The 24,138-nt window shown below is 40.5% G+C and overlaps 1 protein-coding gene across 3 annotated transcripts in view; it reads left to right on the top strand.

Moving 5' to 3' along the window:
* Positions 1-24,138, top strand: part of LOC126298867 (WD and tetratricopeptide repeats protein 1-like) — a 214,222-nt gene that overhangs the window by 166,181 nt on the left and 23,903 nt on the right. For all 3 annotated transcript variants that reach the window (XM_049990378.1, XM_049990380.1, XM_049990379.1), the window contains exon 14: positions 9,779-9,971. In XM_049990378.1, coding sequence (XP_049846335.1) covers positions 9,779-9,971 — 193 coding nt within the window. The remainder of the gene's footprint in view (positions 1-9,778; positions 9,972-24,138) is intronic.

Raw genomic sequence — 24,138 nt, 5'->3', positions numbered from 1 at the left:
CATTGAAGCTGTGGCAGTAATAGTTGCAGGCATGAATCCAGGACCTCAACCTGTCAAAATGGGAGATGATGGTAAGGAAATGTGTAGCCCTGACAACTTAAATGCTGCAACACAGGAAGAGGCTTTCAAGAATACCTTTCTCATACACTCAGTAAATTTATCAACATCACTGAATTTACTACAAATCTCTTCTGCAACTATGTGTGAGTTGTGAACTAACAAAGTTACTTGAAACATTTCAGCGTATGAATAATGCTTTTAGTGTTTGGCAGCTTTCACCATATAAGGTACAGCATCCGTTAAGAAGAGTAGCAATGACAAGAGTAGCACATTGTCGTGCTCAATGTCTTTGGGCCACATGTCATGTGTAGATTGTTGAACAATTCACTAACGGTAGAAAAAATTACTTTTTCTGAATGTTCATAGTTATTAGAAACTTTTCTCCTGCACCATCTTCTAAAGTTTCCACAGTGACATTTGCAATATATCTTCCCCTAGAGTCATTTTTTTACCATCCAGTGGTGATTTGGACTCCCCGCCTAACCAAGTATTGATAGGGAGGACACATCAGAGATACTAGGTCTACAGATAACAGCTGCAGCTTGCACCCATGTGAGACGCTGTAGCCACGGCAAACACATGAAGTGGTGCTGCCCTCTGATGATTGTTTACTGCTAAATACCACTGTGTGGCTATTGTTGCCCACTCTCTCGTTAATCTCTGAAGTTTCCAGTTATGCGCTGTAACTTTGCCTGATTTACATTTGTGATATGGATTGCTTCGAGGATTGTTATATCCGATTAAGACAACTTTCCTACACTCTAGACTTTCTTTGGTAATTCATTTACTTTGTTAACTCAGTTGTCTTTGGTTATTCATTCGCTCTGTGAACTTTGCTGTCATGTACCTCCAGAACCACCAGTTTTGATTCACTGCCCTCTGTCACCAGTATTAGTTACTGTAAACTGTGTTCTATCTGCACAGAGTAGGATAGAAAACATATTTTTTTATTTGTAACTTGTCAATTTTGTTGCACTGTTTTTTTGTAGCTTTGGGTTATATAGTCCTTTTTGCTTCAAAATAATTAGGGGGAGATTCACCTATGTATTGTTCTAAGAATTCACAAAATTTTGGATGGTTCAATTTACTTGAGGGAATGTCAGCACATAGGAAAGCTGCACAAAGTTCTCCAAAGAGTGAATGAACAAGATTCGTGGGATTCCCCTGGGATTATTTGTAGTGTTTTGCCAATTACAATCCATTGTATTGCATGTTTGTGGTTTCCTGTTGCAATATGCTCCTGAACGTTACATTACTTGTGTGCAGTTACTATTACATTGCACGGTTTCCAGTATAGTATTTTACTATCTGTCTTAAATACTCTCTCACCATATCAAGACATGAACTGTTGTAATTTACTTGACTACTTTGCTTCATTTCAGGCATTTTTCCTGAAGTAGACTGAACGTACTTCAGACTTCAACAAGATTGAATAGCACAATGCGACACTTTTTGCAGTACAGGGTACAGAATGGCATAAGTCACTGTCTTCTCATAGAGTAAGAATGGTCTACACAAACTCACTGTTGTGTGGGGGAAGTCCATATTGTAAATTCAAATAAAGTAGGGAAGGAGGTAGATACATGCCCTTTCTCATGAAACAAAATGAAATGCCCAATTATGAAAAATGTTACATGGAAGAAAGAAAATAGTATGAGAAAATTTCTTTAGTTCTTGAAAAAGCAATATGATGAACTTGACCATTTACTTGTGAAAATATGCCCTGTCAGAGGGAAATGCCCTTCTATGCATAAATATGACTTAACAAATTACAGTAATTCATCAAGCTTTTTCATAACAAGCATTTATACGTACTTCAGGAATGTGTCAGTCTTAATGGAAAATATGTGCCCTATCACAAAAATCCTGGCACTAATCATCATCATCATCATCATCATCATCATCATCATCATCAACATCATCGTCATCGCTTATGCTGTTGCTGCTGCTGCTGCTGCTGCTGGTGTGGGTGTGTGTGTGTGTGGGGGGGGGGGGGAGATTCTATTTAGCTACCGAGACACATTGTAAAAATGTACATTGAGGTGACAAAAATTACAGGGTAGCGATATGCACATATCCAGATGGCGGTAGTGTCACGTACACGAGATATAAAAGGGCAGTGCACTGGCAGAGCTGTCATTTGTACATAAGAGATTCATGTGAAAAGATTTCCAGCCTGATTACAGCTGCACAATGGCAATTAAAAGGATGTGTACACTCCAGGACAACTAGGAAATCCGAGAACAACCTGGAAATTTTTTCATCTGGGAGAAAACCGGGAAAAACCTGGAAACTTTTTAGAATTCCGGGAATTTCACTTTCTTTTTATTCTTCAGTTAAATTTTTGTGATTTTGACTGGTAAGAACTGACAAACAGCAAAATGGGTGAAAGGCCTTAAGACGACGACTATGGAGTACTTCGTAACAATAAACTGTTGCTGATAAGCATGACATCACAACTGTTTCCATTAAGTTTATCTGAGCTGTTGCCAGTAGGCTCACGTGCATGTGAAGTTGAGTTGTGTAGGGCCAATACCTTTCCTCGCTTCTGGCTACTTGAAGTATGGCTGTTAGCTGTATCAGCAGTAGTTAAAAGCATCCAGATGCTACCCAGAAAAATTTTTCTGGTGCGCCCATGCTGCCAGATTCGCTCGTGTGCAGAGCAGTCTAGGTTGTAGTGGGGAAGGGGTCTAGTCTCCATCTGAGCCATATTTATGTTTAGTGGTCTTACTGTTTCCTCCTCGTTTACAGTTCTCAAGTAAAATGAAAACAAAATGGATTTCTGTGGCTGGGAGCTGTCAAGTGAATTAAAATACATTCACCAGGGTGTATACGTCCTGGGACAACTGGGAAATCCGGGAAAAACCCGGGGGAAATGCGCCATTTACAACAACAAAACACAAGTGTCTGCAAACAGCAAAAATATGTCATAGGCCTTAGGGCGAAGACTATGTAATAGTAGCAATAAACTGCTTTCTATGAGCATGATGTCACAACTATTTACATTAGATTCATTTAACCAGTTGCCAGCGGGCTCATGTGCGTGCGCAGTTGACTCATGTATGAGCAGTACCTTCTCACGCTTCCTGCTACTTGAAGTGTGGCTATTAGCTATATCAGCATTAGCAGCAAGCAGCCAAATACTAACAAGAAACATTTTTCTCACGTGCCCTAGCTGCCAGATTCGCGCATGCACACGGTTGTCTTGAGTTGTAGTTGGGAGGGGGTTAGTCTCCACATCACCCATGTTTACGTTAAGTGATTTCGCTGTTTCCTCCTCGTTTACAGCTTCCATGTCATATGAAAACAAAACTGGTTTCTGTGGCTGGGAGCTATCGAGCGAATTAAAGTACATTCACGTAATTACGGAGGGCAAAAATATATTATTAGTTTCAGTTTTATGGTTTTATTTTATTTCCAAGTTATTAGCAGTCAAGCATTAATCACCTTGCAGAACAATGAAGTTATTTTTGTCAGTTTGCTAAAGACATTTGGCTTTATTAATTTTTTGGCTGGGGCAATCAATTTATTTGAAACGAAGCGTTTCATTCCATAGTATTGGCTAGTTCCTACTGTTCACCGAATTTCAAGTGCACGGTTTCATCTTCTGCCACGTATGGCATTATGCCATAATACAGAACCAAATATGAGATAGTACAGTACTGGTACGCTAAGAAAATTTACATCCCAAAAATCACACTGAAAAGCTTAATATCAGATGGGACCTACTTCATTGTGAATCTGGAAAAAACCAATGTGCACTTCAAGCTGTATTATGCATTTAAGCATGGTTTCTGAAATTCCGATGCTTTTGGAGTATGCTGTTTCTTTTATGGCATAATGTAAGCTTTGTTAGTGCTTTATACATACGAACGTGTGGGCTTCCTAAACCACTGCAACTGTGCACGCGCAAAACGCCTGTTTTCTGGTGCTCTCTGGCAACTGCTAAATCGTACTTATTTCTAACAGTCTCGGGATAGTATTCCGAACGTTGGTTCGAAAAGCATTACTTTCATAGTAAATTTCTTTTTATGCAAGATGAATTATGTTACATGTGAGAAAGTGGGATGAATTTCTTAAATCACGCAGCATATAAAACTGAACACTTTGAGGACCAGGCACTTACAAGAATTTCGAGCCCAGAAGACCAGATGTATCTTAAACTATAACACTCACAAAAAAGATCAGTATTATATGTGAAAGCTTTGTTTCTCTTGTAGCTTATTAATCTTAGAGACCAATATTATATGTGAAAGCTTTGTTTCTCTTGTAGCTTATTAATCTTAGAGACCAATATTATATGTGAAAGCTTAGCTTTTCTTGTAGTTATACTATGTATATTATTGTAAGCCATTAACTTTTCCTCTTTGTGTGTTCACACTGCTTAACAGTGATCTTGCTATTGGCTGACTATAACACGGGTCCTATGCTCTGAATATCTGCTGTCATCGGCTGGCGAGATCACGTTGCATGAGATACGACTGGCTTACAAAAGGACATCGCAATCTCGATTTCAACACTCCAAAAACTAACGTCATGTGTTTGGTGCAGTTCAAATTTATACTTTCGTAATACGAAAATATGCAGCGTATATGCTGGTGCACATCAAAGGTCTTTCCAAAACTTCTCTCCTTTTTCTGCATCAAAAGTCTTTCCAAAACTTCTCTCCTTTTTCTTCATCAAAAGTCTTTCCAAAACTTCCGTCCTTTTTCTTCATCAAAAGTCTTTCCAAAACTTCCCCCCGCCTTCTTCCCGGGCAGTTCTAGGCCAGTGTATAAAACATTAACCATTCAAAGGATTGAGAAGTTTTACAGTTCCAAGGGAAAAATCTACAGAAAACCTCCCGTCACTTTGCACGGAAAATGTATTTTCACCTGGGATAAAGCATATTTTTTAACCAGGGTATCTGGGAATTTTTTTTTCCTCATCTGCCTATACACCCTGTTCACATAATTATGGAAAGATAAAATATGTTGTTAGTTTCCATGTTCTGATTTTATTTTATTTCCACATTTTTGGCAGTCAGGCTTTAATCACCTTGCATAAAAATAAAGTTATTTTTATTAGTATGCTAAGTAAATGTGGCTTTTATTAATCTCTCCTGCAGAGGCAGTCAATTTATTTCATTCTACACTGTTGGCTGGTTTCCACTATTCACTGAATTTCAAGTGTACGTATGGCATTGTGCCGTAATAAAGAACCAAATATGAGATAATACAGTATTGGAACGCCAAGAAAATTTGCATCCCAAAAAAAGCATCAAAAAACTTAATACCAGGTTGGGCATACTTCATTGTGAATCTGGACACATGAATGTGCACTTTAAGCTGTCTTTCATGACATCATGTAAGATCTCTTAATACTGTATACATATTTACGAACATACAAGTTTCCTGCATCATCGTAGCTGCCCATGCGCAGTAACACCTGTTTTTGGCACTCTCTGGCAACTGCTGAAATGAACTACTTCTAACAGGTTGCGGGAAAATACTGTGACTGGTGCTTTGAAAAACATTACTTTCAGAGCAAATTTCCTTTCGTGCAGGATGAACTATGTTATGTGTGTGAACGTCCACTGAATTTCTTAAATCACAGAGCATTTGACTCCCATTTTAAAACTTAACGCATTGAGGACCATCTACTTAGAAGATTTTTGAGCCCAGAAGATGAGACATTAATATCATTATTTAAAATTTTACTGGCACATTTGTGGGGTTTATCATAAAGTGTAACACACACGAAAAGGCCAATATTATATGTAAAAGCTTAACTTTTCTTGTAACTACACTATGTACATTAATTTAAATTATTAACTTTTCCTATTTGTTCGTTCATGATACTTAACAGTGATGTTGCTATTGGCTGACTTCAAGTGTCCTATGCTCTGGATATCTGCTGTCATTGGCTGTCGAGATCACACGATGTGGGTTACGATTGGCTTACAAAAGCACATTTCCCTCCTGATTTCAATGCTTCAGAAACTAACGTACTGTGTTTTGTTGAATTTGAATCTATACTTTCATAATACGAATATGCAGCATAAGTGTTGGTGCAGATCAAAGATTTTCCCAAAAAAAATTTTTTCGTAGTTTTTTTTTTCATTCTCTGAAGTGCCGGGAAGTTCTATGCTGGTGTATAAAACCTTTACCATTCAAAGGATTGATATTTTTACAGCTCCAAGGGAAAGTATACTGCCACTCATCATGGAAAAAGTGTACTTTTCATCCTGGAAGAAGTGTATTTTGACATGGGAAAAAGTGCTTTTTTAACCAGGAAATCTGGGATATATATAGGGTGTTTCAAAAATGACCGGTACATTTGAAACGGCAATACAGACTAAACGAGCAGCGATAGAAATACACCGTTTGTTCCAATATGATTGGGACAACAGTACATTTTCAGGCAGACAAACTTTAGAAATTACAGTAGTTACAATTGTCAACAACAGATGGTGCTGCGGTCTGGGAAACTCTATAGTATGATATTTTCCACATATCCACCATGCGTAGCAATAATATGGCGTAGTCTCTGAATGAAATTACCCGAAACCTTTGACAACGTGTCTGGCGGAATGGCTTCACATGCAGATGAGATGTACTGCTTCAGCTGTTCAATTGTTTCTGGATTCTGGCGGTACACCTGGTCTTTCAAGTGTCCCCACAGAAAGAAGTCACAGGGGTTCATGTCTGGCGAATAGGGAGGCCAATCCACGCTGCCTCCTGTATGTTTCGGATAGCCCAAAGCAATCACACGATCATCGAAATATTCATTCAGGAAATTAAAGACGTCAGCCGTGCAATGTGGCCGAGCACCATCTTGCATAAACCACGAGGTGTTCGCAGTGTCGTCTAAGGCAGTTTGTACCACCACAAATTCACGAAGAATGTCCAGATAGCGTGATACAGTAATCGTTTTGGATCTGAAAAATGGGCCAATGATTCCTTTCGAAGAAATGGCGGCCCAGACCAGTACTTTTTGAGGATGCAGAGATGATGGGACTGCAACATGGGGCTTTTCGGTTCCTCATATGCGCCAGTTCTGTTTATTGACGAAGCCGTCCAGGTAAAAATAAGCTTCGTCAATAAACCAAATGCTGCCCACATGCATATCGCCGTCATCAGTCCTGTGCACTATATCGTTAGCGAATGTCTCTCGTGCAGCAATGGTAGCGGTGCTGAGGGGTTGCCGCGTTTGAATTTTGTATGGATAGAGGTGTAAACTCTGGCGCATGAGATGATACGTGGACGTTGGCATCATTTGGACCGCGGCTGCAACACGGTGAACGGAAACCCGAGGCTGCTGTTGGATCACCTGCTGCAGTAGCTGCGCGTTGCCCTCTGTGGTTGCCGTACGCGGTCGCCCGACCTTTCCAGCACGTTCATCCGTCACGTTCCCAGTCCGTTAAAATTTTTCAAACAGATCCTTTATTGTATCGCTTTTCGGTCCTTTGGTTACATTAAACCTCCGTTGAAAACTTCGTCGTGTTGCAACAACACTGTGTTCTAGGCGGTGGAATTCAAACACCAGAAAAATCCTCTGTTCTAAGGAATAACCCATGTTGTCCACAGCACACTTGCACATTGTGAACAGCACACGCTTACAGCAGAAAGACGACGTACAGAATGGAGCACCCACAGACTGCGTTGTCTTCTATATCTTTCACATCACTTGCAGCACCATCTGTTGTTGAAAATTGTAACTACTGTAATTTCGAAAGTTTGTCCGCCTGAAAATGTACTGTTGTCCCAAGCATATTGCAACAAACGGTGTATTTCTATCGCTGCTTGTTTAGTTTTTATTGCCATTTCAAATTTACCGGTCATTTTTGAAACATCCTATACATACTCTGCTACAGTGCCTGTCCTGGGCTCGTGACTTATTGGTTGGACCCTAGATGACTGGAAAACTGTGGCCTGATCAGATGAGGCCCAATTTCAGCTGGGAAGGGCTGATGGCAGGGTTCCAGTGTGGTGCAGACCCCACAAAGAAATGGACCTAAGTTGTCATAAGGCACTGTGCAAGCTGGTGGTGGCTTTGTAATGGTGTGGACTGTGATTGCATGAAATGGACTGGGTCCTCTGATCTGCTGGAACTGATCATTGAGTGGAAATGGTTGTGTTCAGCTGTTCGGTGACCATTTGCTACCAATCATGGTCTTCATGATCTGAAACAATGATGAAATTTTTATGGATAACAATGTACCATCTCACCAGACCACAGTTATTTGCGGTTGGTTTGAAGTACATTCTAGACGATAAGAATGATTGATTTGGCGAGCCAGATCGCCCCACATGAATCCCGCTAAACATTAATGAGACTTAATCGAGAGATCAGTTTGTGCACAAAATCCTGCACCATCAGCACTTTTGTAATTATGGACGGCTATAGAGGCAACATGGCTCATTCTTTCTGTGGTGGACATCCAACGACTTGTGGAGTTCATGCCATGTCGAGTTGCTGCTCTGTGCCATGCAAAAGGCAGTCCAACATGCTATTAGGAGATATCCTGTGAGGTTTGTCACTACAGTGTATATATTTATGTTCCTCATCTCCTTCGAAACAGGTGGGACTGATTTCAAACCAAACTTGGTAGACATATCATTTACTGCCTGGAAAGAATCCCTGTGGGAGTAAGAACCACCTACCTATCAAAGGGGTGTAACCCACAATGCACAAATGCCTAGACTTTATTCATCCAGTATATGAGGCTGAGGGCACGTAGTGACGTGCAAGAAACTTGACACACAATGTCAAACCTTTACGAACCTTTCTCACTGACAACCCACACAAAATAATGAAAGGAAGAATGTTTATTGCTAACTACATTTTTTCTGTTCATGCAGTAAAACTGCCGCATCCAATGTGATATTTTAATTTATTACTGCTTTACTGCCAGCTGTATGCATATCACATAAACTGGTGAATGTACATAGAAAATAATAGCATAGTACAACACATTTTAGGAGATACGACATCATAAACATTGAGCTGTGTGGAAATAAAACAGCAGGATGAAATTTGCTTGAGATACAGGTGAAATCTGAGTACATATCTGTGAAATATGTGGCGTGTACATATGAGGCCAGTGCCATGGGTAAAATGCTCCTCCTAAACCCCTGGATCGGTTTCAACCAAACTGGGTACACAAACTACTTACAATTTGGACAGAAATACTGTGGGGATTATTACAAGCAACTCCTATTGGGGCAGGGGTGACAACATGGGAGTTGGGGGGGGGGGGGGGGGGGGAGATGGACACAGATGAAGGGAAGAAGAGGAAATGGACAGAGAGAGGAAAGACGGAGGAGATGGACAGACGGGGAGGGGGGCAGGATAAGCACTGAGAGAGGGGGAGGAGGAGAAGGACTAAAAGAGGACTGGAGTAAATGTATAGCGAGGCAATGCTGGGTACTCAGCTAATCATGTATAAAATCGTCTGTTTTGTCATATTGTATTACTTTATTATAAACATGATTTTTACTTAAAATGAAATGAAAATATGAGGAGTTGACACAGAAGAAATTGCAAGTAAAGTCATATATTAGGAGACAGTGTGAGAGCTGTGTCTTATGTGAAAAGGCACCCAATTGTTATCTAAACATTATTTTACTGCAATTTCTGGATTAATTAGATTTGATTTCTTCTGCTTGAGAGTTCCCTGTAATGTAGATTCCATCACTATTGTGTGATATTATTTTTAATTTATTTTCTTTTCCAGTGATGGCCAGTTTGTTGTAGCAGGTTCTGATGATGGATCTTTCTTCATATGGGATAGACGAACAACAAATATCATTAGAATCCTGCGTGGGGATGACTCAATTGTGAATTGTTTGCAGCCTCATCCAACCTACTGTCTTTTGGCTACCAGTGGAATTGATCCGGTTGTCAGGTTGTGGGCTCCTAAGCCTGAGGTATGTTTGATATCCCCTCTCTGCCACATGATTTGCTGCTTGTGCTATCCATAAACAGATTTCTTGTGTAGTTGTACATCTGGAGTACTCCAGAACATTTAGTGAATTCAGGAGAAAGTACTTTAGCTTTAAGAATAATAAAAGCCCACAATTTTTAGATGCGATATATGAAATTCTCAAATATGTTGCTAGTGACATGTAAACAGAAATGGAGAAAGTAAAACAACTAGAAAGAAACAAGTAGATAGAACTTTTAGTGCAGAAGGAAAAATGTAGGAAGTGAACTAAAGCAATGAAGCGGTTCTTGAAAAAAGTTGAATGAGATTTTGAAGGAAATCTAGTCAGAATCTATTACAACTCTAAAGGGACCAACAGTGTGAGGATGCCTGATTACATATAAAATTGTCGACTGTAGTGGAGCATAACATTAGTGGTGGAAAAATCACTTTTTATATCCAGGAAAGGAATGCAAGGGCAGCATCCATCTCATCTACAGTTGCAAGTTTTGACTACAAGTGATTATTATAAATGATAGAGAGGCCTCCATTACTGTACTCTACACGGTGTAATGTCATTATCAATCATGGAGTTGAAATGAGAAATTTTTCATATGCTGATTCGCTAAAATTTCAAAGCACATTTGTTTGAATTTGGAATACTCGCACTTGGAACTTATTGTTTCATGGCTACATGTTTCAGTTGACTGAACAAAATGGAAATTTGTTGAAGAAGATGCAGGTCCTGTTCAGATAGTGATGGAAGAGGATGTACAGTGAATAAACCAGGACATTTAGTGAAATCTTAGCATTTTATTGGCAGTTGTCTTCTAAGAACTTCCGTAAGTGCTTATGTTGAGGGGTTTTCCCATTAGCAGACACTGCACTGTGTAACCAAGGAACAGGCAATTCAAGGTTTAGAGTTGTTGTTAACAGATTTAGGCCATTCCGTTATGGTGATTCAGAATTAATAACAATCATCATAACTACCGATGAATGTAGTTGTTACAGTTTCTCTCAAAAGTGAAGTGTCAGATGTACTGGCTACTCCCTGATACTGCTCGTCAAACAAAACTGACTATAGAAAGCAGTATGGGTAAAAGATGGATAGGAACTTTATTCTCTGGAAGTGATTCACTGCTCTGTGCCTTTATTAAACTCATTAGAAGAAATCTTTTAGCATCCAAAGGTGTGCCTGCTAAAATATTACAGCTCACAGGGTGTTTGAAGTATAACGATTTCTTGATTAACACTAAAGTGACACACTTGTGCACCTGCCTTACAACTCAGAAGTGGGTCTATGCAATATCTTTGTCTTCCAAAACATGAAAGTAACAAATACTGTATGTCATTTTGAGTTCCTACAAGAGGCATTGACTGGCTATGAAACATTTCTGTTTAATGTTATAAAGGGCACCCATCATGGAGTCTTCTCTATACTAGGGAGCAGTGGAAGTGGTTGCTGGAGAGACAAGGGTAGAAGGTGCTCGCTTGAAAATGATATGATATCTGAAATTGTCAGGTAGCACATTTCAGTGAAGGTTTTACGATGAGAAGCAGAAATAACTTATTTTAAACAACAGTTAATTAGGCGAAAAGACATATGCCAAGAAAATGTCATTTAAAGCAGTGAAGATGCTTTCAATGAACTTTTCTTGGATACCTTCTTTCAGAAAATCTTTTGTTGCAGATTTTCAGTTTAGCGTAAACACTTATTTGAGTTTTCCGCTGTGACATTAATTACTTCCTCAAGAAGTAACTACATGTGATCTTTCCTTTCATTAGGACCAACACTTCTTCTGTCATGTTATATTGGCAGTGATAGAAGCCAGCTACACAACTTTGTAGCCTGTTTACACTGCTGAGCTATCAAGTTAAAATTGATTTTTAAGGTGCCTGTGACACCTGACTTACTTAACATCTTTTTTATAGCACTTTGAAATTGAAATAGTTTTCTCTTCTAGCCACTTAGCCAATGTACAGTTTCTTCCTTCTTTGTATCTGAATTAGAAATATTCTCCATTTTTCTTGAATGAGAAGTTGAGTTATCCTTGATGATCACACAACGCTCTTCTGAACGATGGAACAAATCTAAAAACCAGTGTTTAAATACATTACTGTTCATTTCTTCATGGTAATCACTCAATTTGGTCTGTTTCCTTTGCCTGTTGGTACTTTCAACCCGCCATTGCTTTTAGAGTCCAGCCGAATGTGCTTTCTGGTGTGGTTTTCACTGAGCCAGGTCTCATAGAGATTAATAATAGGGAAATAATGGTTTTCTTTCCTGATATTGTGGATTTTTTGTAGGAAAGTAGTCCTATCCACAACAGTATTGAATCTCTCCAACAGAATGCATCTTTCATCATTGCATTTTCTGTACCTGAATCACAAAGCAGAATTTTTCCACTTGAGTGGTGGCTACCTGTGAAAGCAATCTTGTCATCTGAAACATCATTTACCAACCTACTGTCGATATAAACCCGTCCAGGTAATAGCAGCAACACCTGGTGACGAATGACAGCTAGTCAGACACGTGCACGTTGCGTGTAGCATCAGTGAATGTGCTGTTCGTGTTGTAGAATGAGGAAGGTGTGCGATCTGTATGAGTTTGACCAACATGTGGCGAGTGTCTTCAGCATGTGACGAAACCAAGATGAAACCTCTCCCAGACATTGGGCAGTTACGAGGCCACCCCTCATTACAGATATCGGATGTCGTAGGCTGGGCTGACTGAGAAAACAGGACAGGCTGCAACTTGTGGCAAAACTAACATCAGACTTTTATGCTGGGCAGATTACAAGCATGTCTGAATACACAGTGCACCAAACACTTGTAACGATGTGCCTCTGCAGTTGACGAGCCATGCACACACTAATAGTAACACCACGACAGCTCCAACTATGGCTGAAATGGGCATGTGACCATCGACACTGGACATTGACACAATGGTAGTGTGTTGCACGGTCTGATGAGTCCTAATACCTTCTTTATTGTGCTGATGGGAGGGTGCAAATGCATTGTCTTCCAGGGGAACAGCTTCTTGACACCTGTAGTGCGGGACGGAGACAAGCCAGCGGTTGATCCATTATGCTCTGGGAAACATTCATGTGGGGATTCATGGGTCGAGTGTAGCTCACGCAAGGCACTGTGATAGCCAAGGAGTATCTTACACTGGTTGTAGACCACATACACTCCTTAATGGTGATCATGTTTCCTGACGGCAGTGAAATTTTTCAGCAAGATAATGCACCATGTCACAAGGCCAGAAGTATGATGTAGTGGTTCAAGGAACACAGTGGCAAGTTCCAATTGAAGTGCTGACTCCTCAGCTTGCCAGATCTGAACCCGATTGAACACATCTGGGATGTGATTGAACGTGTAGGATAGTCACTGTGTACAGAATTCCAATACATAATGATGAATAAGGTCTTCTTGGAAGTCGTCCAAATCAGTGAGGTTCTCCCACTAATGTCTTTTCTCAGAAATGAAAGAAACATCATTTCTTGATCAAGGGCTTCCATTGCTCGTGCTTCTGCATTTATTCTCTGTACAGTTTCGCAGCGAGACATCTTACTCCTTTACTGTTGCAGTATATGATATGAATAAAATTTTATCACTTCTGGCATTATTTTTAAGCTTGTGAAGAAATTGACATACATCATGTATGACTTCATTTGTTTGGCTCCATGTGTCTCAGAACTCAGTTGTTTAACTTGCGAACAGAAATAACAGTATTGTGTGGTGAAAATCACTACTCTGTCCTGTATTATGTGGTGAAAGTTACTATTCTCTCTTTGTAGATGCACTTTTCCATACAGCACACACATCAGCATTTCCTTTATAGTCAGGAGACACAAAGTTATGCCAGTAACAGGATGAATAAATTGCAGTATTGCAACATTAACCCTGTTAATGATAGATGTTCAGTTCTTAGTTGTTACTTCTAATGATGCTACCTTGGCGGCACCTGTGGCAGGAATGAATCTGTAGGAACAGTGTAAACTTAGTCTTGGACAAAGGTAGAATAAGCCAAAGGCTTCTCATTAGCACTTAGAAATGGAGGGAAGATGAAGGGTAAAAGAACTGACCTACTACTCCCAGCTGCCACACTCACTACTCCCTAATATATTAGTATGAGACATGTAACCTATAGGAATGTGTTCATAGCAAATATGAAGGTAAGCTTTTGGAAAAGCAAGGATTAGCATTATTGTATGCATACTTACTGTGTGATTTTTTTGTTTCCCCAGCATTCTTGATTAATGAAATATTTCCTGGCAAAGTTAACAGTTCCATTTTGCTTACAGTAGTTCAACTACTGGTCTAGGCATCATTTTCAGGTTGTTCATCTGATAATGTTTTATGTCCACAATGCCTCAATTCCAACTAGGCTGTGAAGAGTTGTTGGTTTTGCTCTTACAGTGCTTTCGAGCCACGTTGTTTTCCTTCACCAACATCATTTGACAGTGAAATGGAAATGTCCTTAGTGTTTTTCAACTGTGAGTGAAGGGGTGATGGATGATATAATTATAAATGACATGTTTGATCCTAAGCGTTGCTTAAAATGAAATCAGTGTCTTTATTTATAAAGGTCTCAGATGTGGTACAGCTGGAAGACACTGAAGTGGTGTGTGTTTTGTGGAATAATGGTACAGGCATGGGGAAAGAATTGTGCATAAAAGATCATTGTAGGTTCCAGAAATAGAGCTGTGCTTTTATAACTTCAGAGCCAACAATTCTAAAGTCTAATTGGCATCCAAGAAGGAAGGATACACATGACTTACGAGGTGGAATCCAAAATTTTCGGGACTGGTGCTGCCATCTGGAAAGTAGGAGTAGTAGATCTTTGCACTGCTAGGTGACAAGAGCTGCATATCTGACGAGTCAGTGTGCGGAGCGACATTCAGCTGGGAGGACAGGTTGTGTGTCCACAGTGATTTCCGTAAGGATCTGTGTTTGGTGTGTGGTGATTTTACAATGGATCCGCGAGCAGAACAGCACTTGTGTATAAAATTCTGTGCGAATCTCGGGAAAAGTGCTACGTAGACCTTTGCAGTGATTCAACAAGTGTTTGGGGGACAGAGCACGAGCCGTACGCGTGTGTTTTGAGTGGAAGAGCCTGGGCTCTCCAAGACCCAAAAAAGCAAGACAGGTGAAGAGCATGATCATCATAACAAGGAAATTGTGCACAAAGAATTCATCCCACCCAACCGAACAGTGAATTGTGCGTACTACTTTGACGTTTTGAGACAGCTCCGTGAAAACGTGTGGCGACAATGGCCCGAACTTGGGCATCAAGGGAACTGGCTGCTGCATCATGACAACGCGCCCTGTCACACATGCTTGCTCAACAGGACCTTTTCGGCAAAGAACAACATGGCGGTTGTACCCCACCCACCATACTCGCCAGATTTGCAACTTGCTACTTCGCGTTATTCCCAAAACTGAAACTCAAGTTAAAAGGCCACTGGTTCGACACTAGAGAAGATTCAAGAAGCATCGCTGGCTGTGATAAATACCCTCAAAGAACAGGCCTTCTGGAAAATGTTTGACCAGTGGCAGAAGTGCTGGGACTGGTGTGTACGTGCGAATGGGAACTACTTCGAGGGTGATGGTGACCATTAGTCCAAAGGTAAGGTTTTCAACAGAGGGCAGCACCAGTCCTGAAAATTTTGAATAGCACCTCATATGTTGATAAAATTTCAGGAGTCATATTACCTTACTGTCTAAGTATAAGATGTTCTGTTACGTACAGAAGTTGGATAAGCTCCTTGAGAAGAAATGAAGAATTCTCAGACCCCTGATCTTCCTGACAAGATTTTAGCTCGAAAAAGTTGTACCTTTGTTCACCAAACTCAAACGCCATATTAACATGCCATAGAGGATTAAACACCATACACACCTGGTACCAGCATGAGAAAAGCTTCATGAAAACCAAAGAATGGAAGATATCAGTTTAAAGTAGCTTCTTCACCTCCATCGTCATACGTCATATATCATCTCTGCTAGTCTCGGAAATGGTTGACAAATCAACACCATGACAAGCTGAAGATAGCAGTTGTGAAGGAGTTTGGGCAGCAGGAGGCAAATCTGATCACTCACAGAAAAATCCAAAAACGAAGTAGGATGTCTACAGAAATTAACTTCACTAAGAAATATGTGGACAAGGATACTGCATAAGTCCTTAGAAAAGGGCTGAATTCTACCAATAACAGATTATCTCAGCTCTCTGGAGCATATAGCTGCTTCACTCACACCAGAACTCTCAGCATAGTGCTGCCACGAAACATCTAAAATACTCACCAGTGTGTCAATGTTTAAATTACATGTCTTCAAGAAAATTGGAATGATATCTAGAAATATGTGTGAGGACAAATTAACTGTAATCTTACTAGCCTGGAAGGCAACACAAGGTCATAATATGATGTGTGGACTACAGAAAGAAATTTTTCAATCTGTTCAATGATGATGCTTGCAGGCAGTCTCAACCACCAACAATAAAATGGAGAAGAAGAAGGAAAAGAAGAAGAAGGTGGTGGTGGTGGTGGTGGTGGTGGTGGTGGTGGTGGTGGGCACTCTTTTCAGTATATTAAGCTTGCCAGATAGTCCTTAAAGATCTTCGATTTTTAACAGCTGTGGGACCAGGATTGTATGGGCTTCCTTAGGTACATAAGGAACCATCCTCTGAGATCACTTACTAGTAACACTGCCAAACCCACATAGCAGTTGACAAAAAGTTGAAATGTTTTCTCAGTGAATACATAAGGAAGTGGGGCCACAAAATTCACATCTCTTCTGAATTTGTCCGATACCTCAGATGATCGAGTCTTCAGGATATGAATATTTAAGGTTAGTTTTGAGGTGTCTTCCTCTTGGTGAGACGTCTGGAATCCCTGGAAGCAATTTGTGAAAAGTTTAATGATGGTTTTGCAGAACTATTCAGACGTTGTGCATTATCAGATTTATTTTTGATAGCAAAAATTATCAACAAACTAATTGGATAGCCCTGGATAGTGCCTTATTACTGGTTGTACTGTACCTATACATGAAATATTTTGAGAGAAAAGCATTACAGTCTGATAAGTTCAAGACAGTATTCCTAATATGAAATTTATGATGGAACTTAAAAGAAACCAACTACCTTTCTGTGATGTATTGAGGGAAATGCTTAAGGATGTCTGAGGCATGGTATGTAGGAAAATCCACATACACCAGCCTCTATCTCCATGACTCGAGCTATCACCATCTGTCTGAGGACTCACATTTTGTATACAACATGAAACAAAGGGAACCTTAACTGATAAATAAGACTCTCTTAATAATGTTCAAAAGAAATGGGAGATTTTATCAATATTTTGAAAGGGGGTTGCAGTGGAAGAAAATATTATCTGTGGAAGAAATTGAGACTGAGAAAGAGAGCTGAATCATTCAAAGTTTTTGTTCTACAGGAGCTCAGAGTTGGGGAAAAACCAATTACAACAGTTTTTCAATTATGTATTTTGTGTCTGCAGTAATCTTAGAATGAAGTACACTGAGTGCCCTTTAGTAGGTTTTGCAGAATGTTTACTTACTGCCAGTTCTACCAAACTGCAGCAGTTTGTGAGTGTTCTGGAAGTTATTAATATGTAAACATGCCATCAAAACTTCAGCATCAAATATGTGCATACTCTGATATCATGTTGCTAAATATTATAACCCCATATTTTCTTCATATTTATTTCAAAGAAAATATGTTTTTGTGCTTGGAAACATTTTGTTTGTTTTGGAGATCCTCTAGATAAGGTTTAAATATGAACATGAAAATATTATCATCAAACTTTCACAAAACTACTGTTATATGTAATGTTTGATACATTTCTTTTATTTATAGGTACTGTAATTTTGTACATTTTCTGATATATTTACTACTTATATATATCTAATCACAACCAAGAAAGTTTTATCACATTGGAAATCTGGGATGGAAATAATGAAAAAGGAGCAGTCTACCACTCACCAGTAGATGATTTTATGAATATACTTCAAGTGCAAGACACGTCCAAATATAATTGTTGCCAGGCACACAATTATTATGCTGCATTTTCATTGTTGGTGGCAGCCTGGTTATTAAGCTGACGACACTTAAGGCTGAAGTACATTTTTTAAATTAAGTGTGTCCTCTATGCTTCCAAAAGACAATATACGTGACAATAGTTAGTGGTTGCAACCACCTAAAACATAGTGCACATTATCCTATATGTGTGTTTGGAAATGAGTCTGTGTGGATATGTCTACTACTTGAAGTAGTACATTTGTACAAATCATCTATAGGTGAGTGGTAGCCTTTTCTCATTAAAAACTGCAACAAAGAACTTAAATACTTTTGATTCAAGAACACAGTGAGCTGTGTGTTTCCATCACAGTTGTTAAGTTTAAATAAAGAGTAATTCTCGTAAACTAAGCAGCTTCAAGTTGCTGTAACATGAGGGCATACAATTAAAATTATTTTCTTAGGACAGACTTGTCAACTTGTACTATTAGTAGTTTGGACAGTTCAAAGTGCCAAGTTCTTCTTAGTAATGGTAAAAATAAGACTTGTGCCACTGAACAAATTTCAACCTGATCAACAAGCCTTGCATCTTAGTTTGAGTCTCTGTAAAAGCACTGCTGCAGTCCTTTTGTCAAAATAAGTGTCATGAAAAAGGTGTTACATGCTCTTGATAAAGTAAGAGATGCTGAATTAAGGAAGACCACAAAAATTGTGGCCAGTATACCAGAGTGAGATTCACAAGAAACTTGCTGCTCTATTATCTTACAAAGGCTTCAGATGCTGACCGTGGTGACGAACAAATGGAAACTGCTGAAAGGATCAAATCAGTTTTGTCACGTAATGACAGTTCTCCTCTAAAATGGAAAAAAAAGTTCACTGTTAGATATAAAGCACAATATTTGTCTAGTATAAAATGATATTAGTAGACAGGTTGCTGTATATGGCAGGTTGAAGCAAGATACAAGTAACTTCACTGTGGAAGCACTAAAGGGTACTCAGTATACACTGCCTGCCAATAAAGTGAAGCACACATAAAGGCAGGAGGAAACAAAATTAAACTTAATGGGCTGAGATGGTATATAATTGTATTTCATTGATTACAAAATTTAAGTCAGATTTACAAAGAACTTGGTAATATGATCCCACTTACCAGTATGATGCTGCACCACCTCTGGCCTGGGTGCATGCACTGACTGAGTCTGGAAGGGTGTGATCAGGACATTGTATCCTCTCCAGAGGCAAACTGGCCCACAAAAAAAAAAAAAAAATGTTGTAACGGGCTGTTGATATCCTGAATGTTGGCACTGGCATGGAGTTGACATCTGAGCTGGTTCCACACATGTTCTATCAGGGACTGATTTGGAGATTTTTCTGGCCATGGGAGTACCCCAGTGTCATGCAGACTGTTCATAGACACATGCCATGTGTAGATGAACATTGTCTTGTTGAAAAATGGCACCATGATACTGTCACATGAGATGTAACTCATGAGGGTGCAGGATGTCTGTGATGTACCACTGTGCCATCCAAGTTCACTCAGTCACTAACAGCCATGACCTGAAATCATACCTGGTGCCTCCCCACACCATTACATAAGTTGTAACAACGCCATGCCTCTCCGGAATGTTGGAGTAATGGGAAGTCTCCCTAGGTCACTGCCATACTTGTCGGTGATAGTCATCCGTGGAACCGTGATTCATTGCTGAACATAGTGCAAAGTGACTCGTTAGCTGTCAATGCTTCCCAATTGTGAAAATACAACAAATGCAGCTGTTTTTGTTGTGGTGTTAATGACAGCCTATGGATGGGACAGTAATTCTCCAGTCAGGCTGCTGCTAGTCTCCAACTAGTGGTGCAGTATGACACAGAATGGTGGAGTCTATTATTTGTTGTTGAATGGCAGGCATAGATATGAAAGGATTACAATACAGTTTGTACACAATACACCAATCCTAGCTTGTTGTGGCAGATGTAGTGGACCAGAATCCTGATGAAGAGGAGTACTGTCCTCATGTTCCCGTGCAGTCCAGTGTTAAATCCGAATTTCCAACAAATCAGGATAGTGCACGATTTGACCCAACCAAACTGAGACCCACAAGGAGGTCCCTTTCAGACTCTTGTCAGGTGCCGATAACATTGTCTCACATGAACATGTGATGTCTTTGTGTCCTTCACAGTAGGCACTCAACATCTGACACTGTTTGCGCTACTTATGTAACGTATCAGGCATAATAACAGCACTAAAAACCAACAACATTGATGCACTCTGGTTTTCGTTCTATGTGTGTCAGAGAATTGCAATTCTTATCATTTACATACCTTTCAGTGGCATGTATGTGTGGAAAGTTACATTGACTCCACCCCAGCTCTGATCTTACGTAGCACGAAAAAGCTGAATGGCAGTTAACATCATGTTGAGCACAAATAATGTGCATGTGATCCAAATATCTGCTTTGGATTTCTACTAGTTGCAATTTTAATTCATCCTAAATACGACAAAAACTGTAGTAAAGCTTGTATGGTATTTTGCAGCTCCCTATTGAATCTTGAATTTTTTGTACATTGAGATCAAATTTTGCACAGTTTATTTTTTCGTCTGTAAGGAGCATCTGTACAAAATTACATTCAGAAAGAAGAGGGTCAGGTGGGGATCATTGGCCCACTTAGTGTGGATGACTCATGTTGGACAGATGATCAGGATAGTTAGAAAAAAGAGCAAGGAACATCAGCGACATGACATACAGCAGCATAATTTGTTTAATGAGAAGGTAACTTGTGTTGCTTGAGGCTTTCCCGATGTACATGTTGTATATATGGTTTTTGGGCGAGACGTTGGATGTCATAGTGAAAACTCCACAATATTTCATCAGCGCAACTGGCCGACATCTTAAGGAATGACGAACCCACTGCTAAGGCATGACTAGAGCCCCCTATTTATGCCAGTCTTAGGCAGGAAGTGCGCATGTGTGGAAGGCGCCAAATTCGATGGCCAATAGTGACAATATCAACCAATAGCTGGAAGGACAGCAGCGATACCTACAGCATGAAGAACCAAAGACTTCTGCACACGCGCGGAGGCTACTGCTGCTGCTCTGCGCTGCCATCGAACGCCCCAGCGACCTCTGTCGGAAGCCGCAAGCTAAAATGCTCTTCTATTTAAGGCATGTGACTATCCTCCCGTTGTCAACAGAATATTTATGTTGCTGGCGAGTCGTCATCTGTCGTATGACCAATAGTACTCCACTCTGCTCGATTGCGACTTCAATATGGCCACTGCTGGATTCCAAGCTGTACTGAGCTGAAAGCCCATGTGTCTGTTTTACAAGATACATCAAGCTATGTATTTCCAGTGCTTCCTTAATAACACTGTCCCAGTACGAACTCGTCAATGCTAGAATTTTGGTGTGTTGATAATCAATAGAATAACCTGTACTGAGACAATGCTTGGCCACTGCAGACTACTCTGGTTGCTTCAGATGAGTGTAGTGTTGGTGTTCAGTACATCTCTCTTCTACAGTGCGACAAGTTTGTCTGATGTACGACATGCCGCAGCTACAAGGAATCTAATAAACAGCAGGTCTTCTTAGGCCAAGGTTGTCCTTAGATGAGCGCAAGAGAGCTCGTGAGTTTTGCCGGCGGACAAAAGACACATTTAACTTTATGCTTCTTCAATAATCTTCCTATTTTTGAAGAAACACCACTGATGTATGGCAAGATGACTATTCCCATTTGTTCTTCGCCTTCTTCCAGTTCCTCACGTTGGGTAACCTGCTTTGGGTGTAAGGCACGGTGAATCCCCCGTTTGGAATATCCATTTTGTTGGAAAGTGCTGCGCAGATGGAGTAGCTCATTAGATGAGCTGCCTGAGTCTGATATGGCTCGTGCTCTGTGAACCAACGTCTTAAGTACGCCACTTCGTTGTGAAGGATGGTGACAACTGGTGGTCTGTAAGTATACGTCCATGTGTGTTGATTTACGGTACACTGCATGACTTAATGTGCCATCTTCTTTTCTTCATACCAACACATCCAGGAATGCAAGTTTGCCATGTTTCTCCATCTCCATAGCGATCTTGATGTTGGGATGACGTGAGTTAAGATGCTCAAGAAATACGTTTAGCGATGCAGTGAGGCCAGATAACAAAGGTGTCGTCCACATATCACCAAAAATATGTAGGTTTCAAATCTGACAACTGGCGTGCTCTCTCCTCAAAGTCTTCAATAAAAATATTAGCCGCAACGTGTTAGAAGGGACTACCCATTGCGATGGCGTCAGTCTGTTCAAAGTGTTGTCCATTGAATAAAAAGTACGTCGAGGTGAGCACATGTTGGAATAAGTCTAAAAGTTCCCCATCCAGCTTCTTGGTAATGAGCAACGATTTCTGCAATGGTACTTGAGTAAAAAGTGAGGCTATGTCAAAACTTAAGCATATATCTGATGGTGCGAGTCGTAAGTTCTTGAGCTGACGAATAAAGTCTTGTGAGTTACAGATATGGCGGTCACACTTTCCTACTAAAGGCCTCAGTTGCACTGTCAGATGTTTCACGAGATTATACGTTGGTGCCCCAATATTACTCACAATAGGCAGCAGTGGCAGATTGTCCTTGTGAATTTTGGGTAGTCGATATAGCCTGGGAGGTACGGGCTCCTGTGTACATAGTCTCTTAGCAACCACATTGGAGATTGTGCTGTTCTGCTGCAGAGAGGTCAGTGGTTCGGTTCCTATGATAAGATCCTGATATTTTGATTTTACCGACGGATAAGGGAAATGCGACTGTTACCCTCTCCACGTAAATGTATCTGAGCAAGATGCACCAGCTTTTGAACGACTCTGCATATCGCATGCTAAATAAGGACCCCACAGCCAAAATTCAGTGAAAAACTTGGGAGCTCCTCACGAACAGCACGAGCTCTGATGTGGTTGCTAAGAGACTACGTACACGGGCGCTCGTACCTCCCAGGCTATATGGATTGCCCAAAATTCACAAGGATAGTGTGCCACAGTGGCCTATTGTGAGTAATACTGTGGCACCAACGTATAATCTCGCAAAACATCTGGCAGCGAAGGTAAGCCCTTTAGTAGGAAAGTGTGACCATCATATCTGTAACTCACAAGACTTTATTCTTGGGCTCAAGAGCTTACGACTCGCACCAGCAGATATATTTGTAAGTTTCGACGTAGTCTCAATTTTCTCTCGAGTACCATTGCAGGAATCGTTGTTGCTCATTAGCGAGAAGCTGGATGGGGAACTTTTAGACTTATTCCAACATGTGCTCACCTCGACGTACTTTTTATTCGATGGGCAATATTTTGAACAGACTGACGCCATCGCAATGGGTAGTCCCTTGTAACCCATTGCGACTAATGTTTTTATGGAAGACTTCGAGGAGAGAGTACTCCAGTTGTCGGATTTGAAACCTACGTGTTTTTGGTGATATGTGGACAACACCTTTGTTATCTGGCCTCATGGCACTGCATCGCTGAATGTATTTCTTGAGCATCTTAACTTGCTTCATCCCAACATCAAGTTCACTATGGAGATGCAGAAAAATGATGAACTTGCATTCCTGGATGTGTTGGTACGGAGAAAAGATGATGGCACATTAGGTCATGCAGTGTACCATAAACCAACACACACGGACTTATACCTACAGGCAAACAGTTGTCACCATCCTTTGCAATGAAGTGGCTTGCTTAGGACGTTGGTTCACAGAGCACGAGCCATATCAGACTCAAGCAGCTCATCTAATGAGCTACTCCATCTGCGTAGCACTTTCCAACAAAATGGATACTCCAAACGGGAGATTCACCATGCCTTACACCCAAAGCGGGTTACCAAACGTGAGGAACTGGAAGAAGGCGAAGAACAAAGGGGAATGGTCATCTTGCCATACATCAGTGGTGTCTCTTCAAAAACAGGAAGATTATTGAAGAAGCATAAAGTTAAATGTGTCTTTTGTCCGCCAGCAAAACTCGGAGCTCTCTTGGGCTCATCTAAGGACAGCCTTGGCCTAAGAAGACCCGCCATTTACGAGATTCCTTTTAGCTGCGGCATGTCATACATCAGACAAACTTGTCGCACTGTAGAAGAGAGATGTACTGAACACCAACGCTACACTCGTCTGAAGCAGCCAGAGAAGT

This window comes from Schistocerca gregaria, chromosome X (genome assembly GCF_023897955.1).
Source record: "Schistocerca gregaria isolate iqSchGreg1 chromosome X, iqSchGreg1.2, whole genome shotgun sequence".
NCBI classification, from domain to species: domain Eukaryota; kingdom Metazoa; phylum Arthropoda; class Insecta; order Orthoptera; family Acrididae; genus Schistocerca; species Schistocerca gregaria.
Note: the sequence above shows the minus strand (reverse complement) of the source record. Positions and strands in the feature narration are given on the sequence as shown.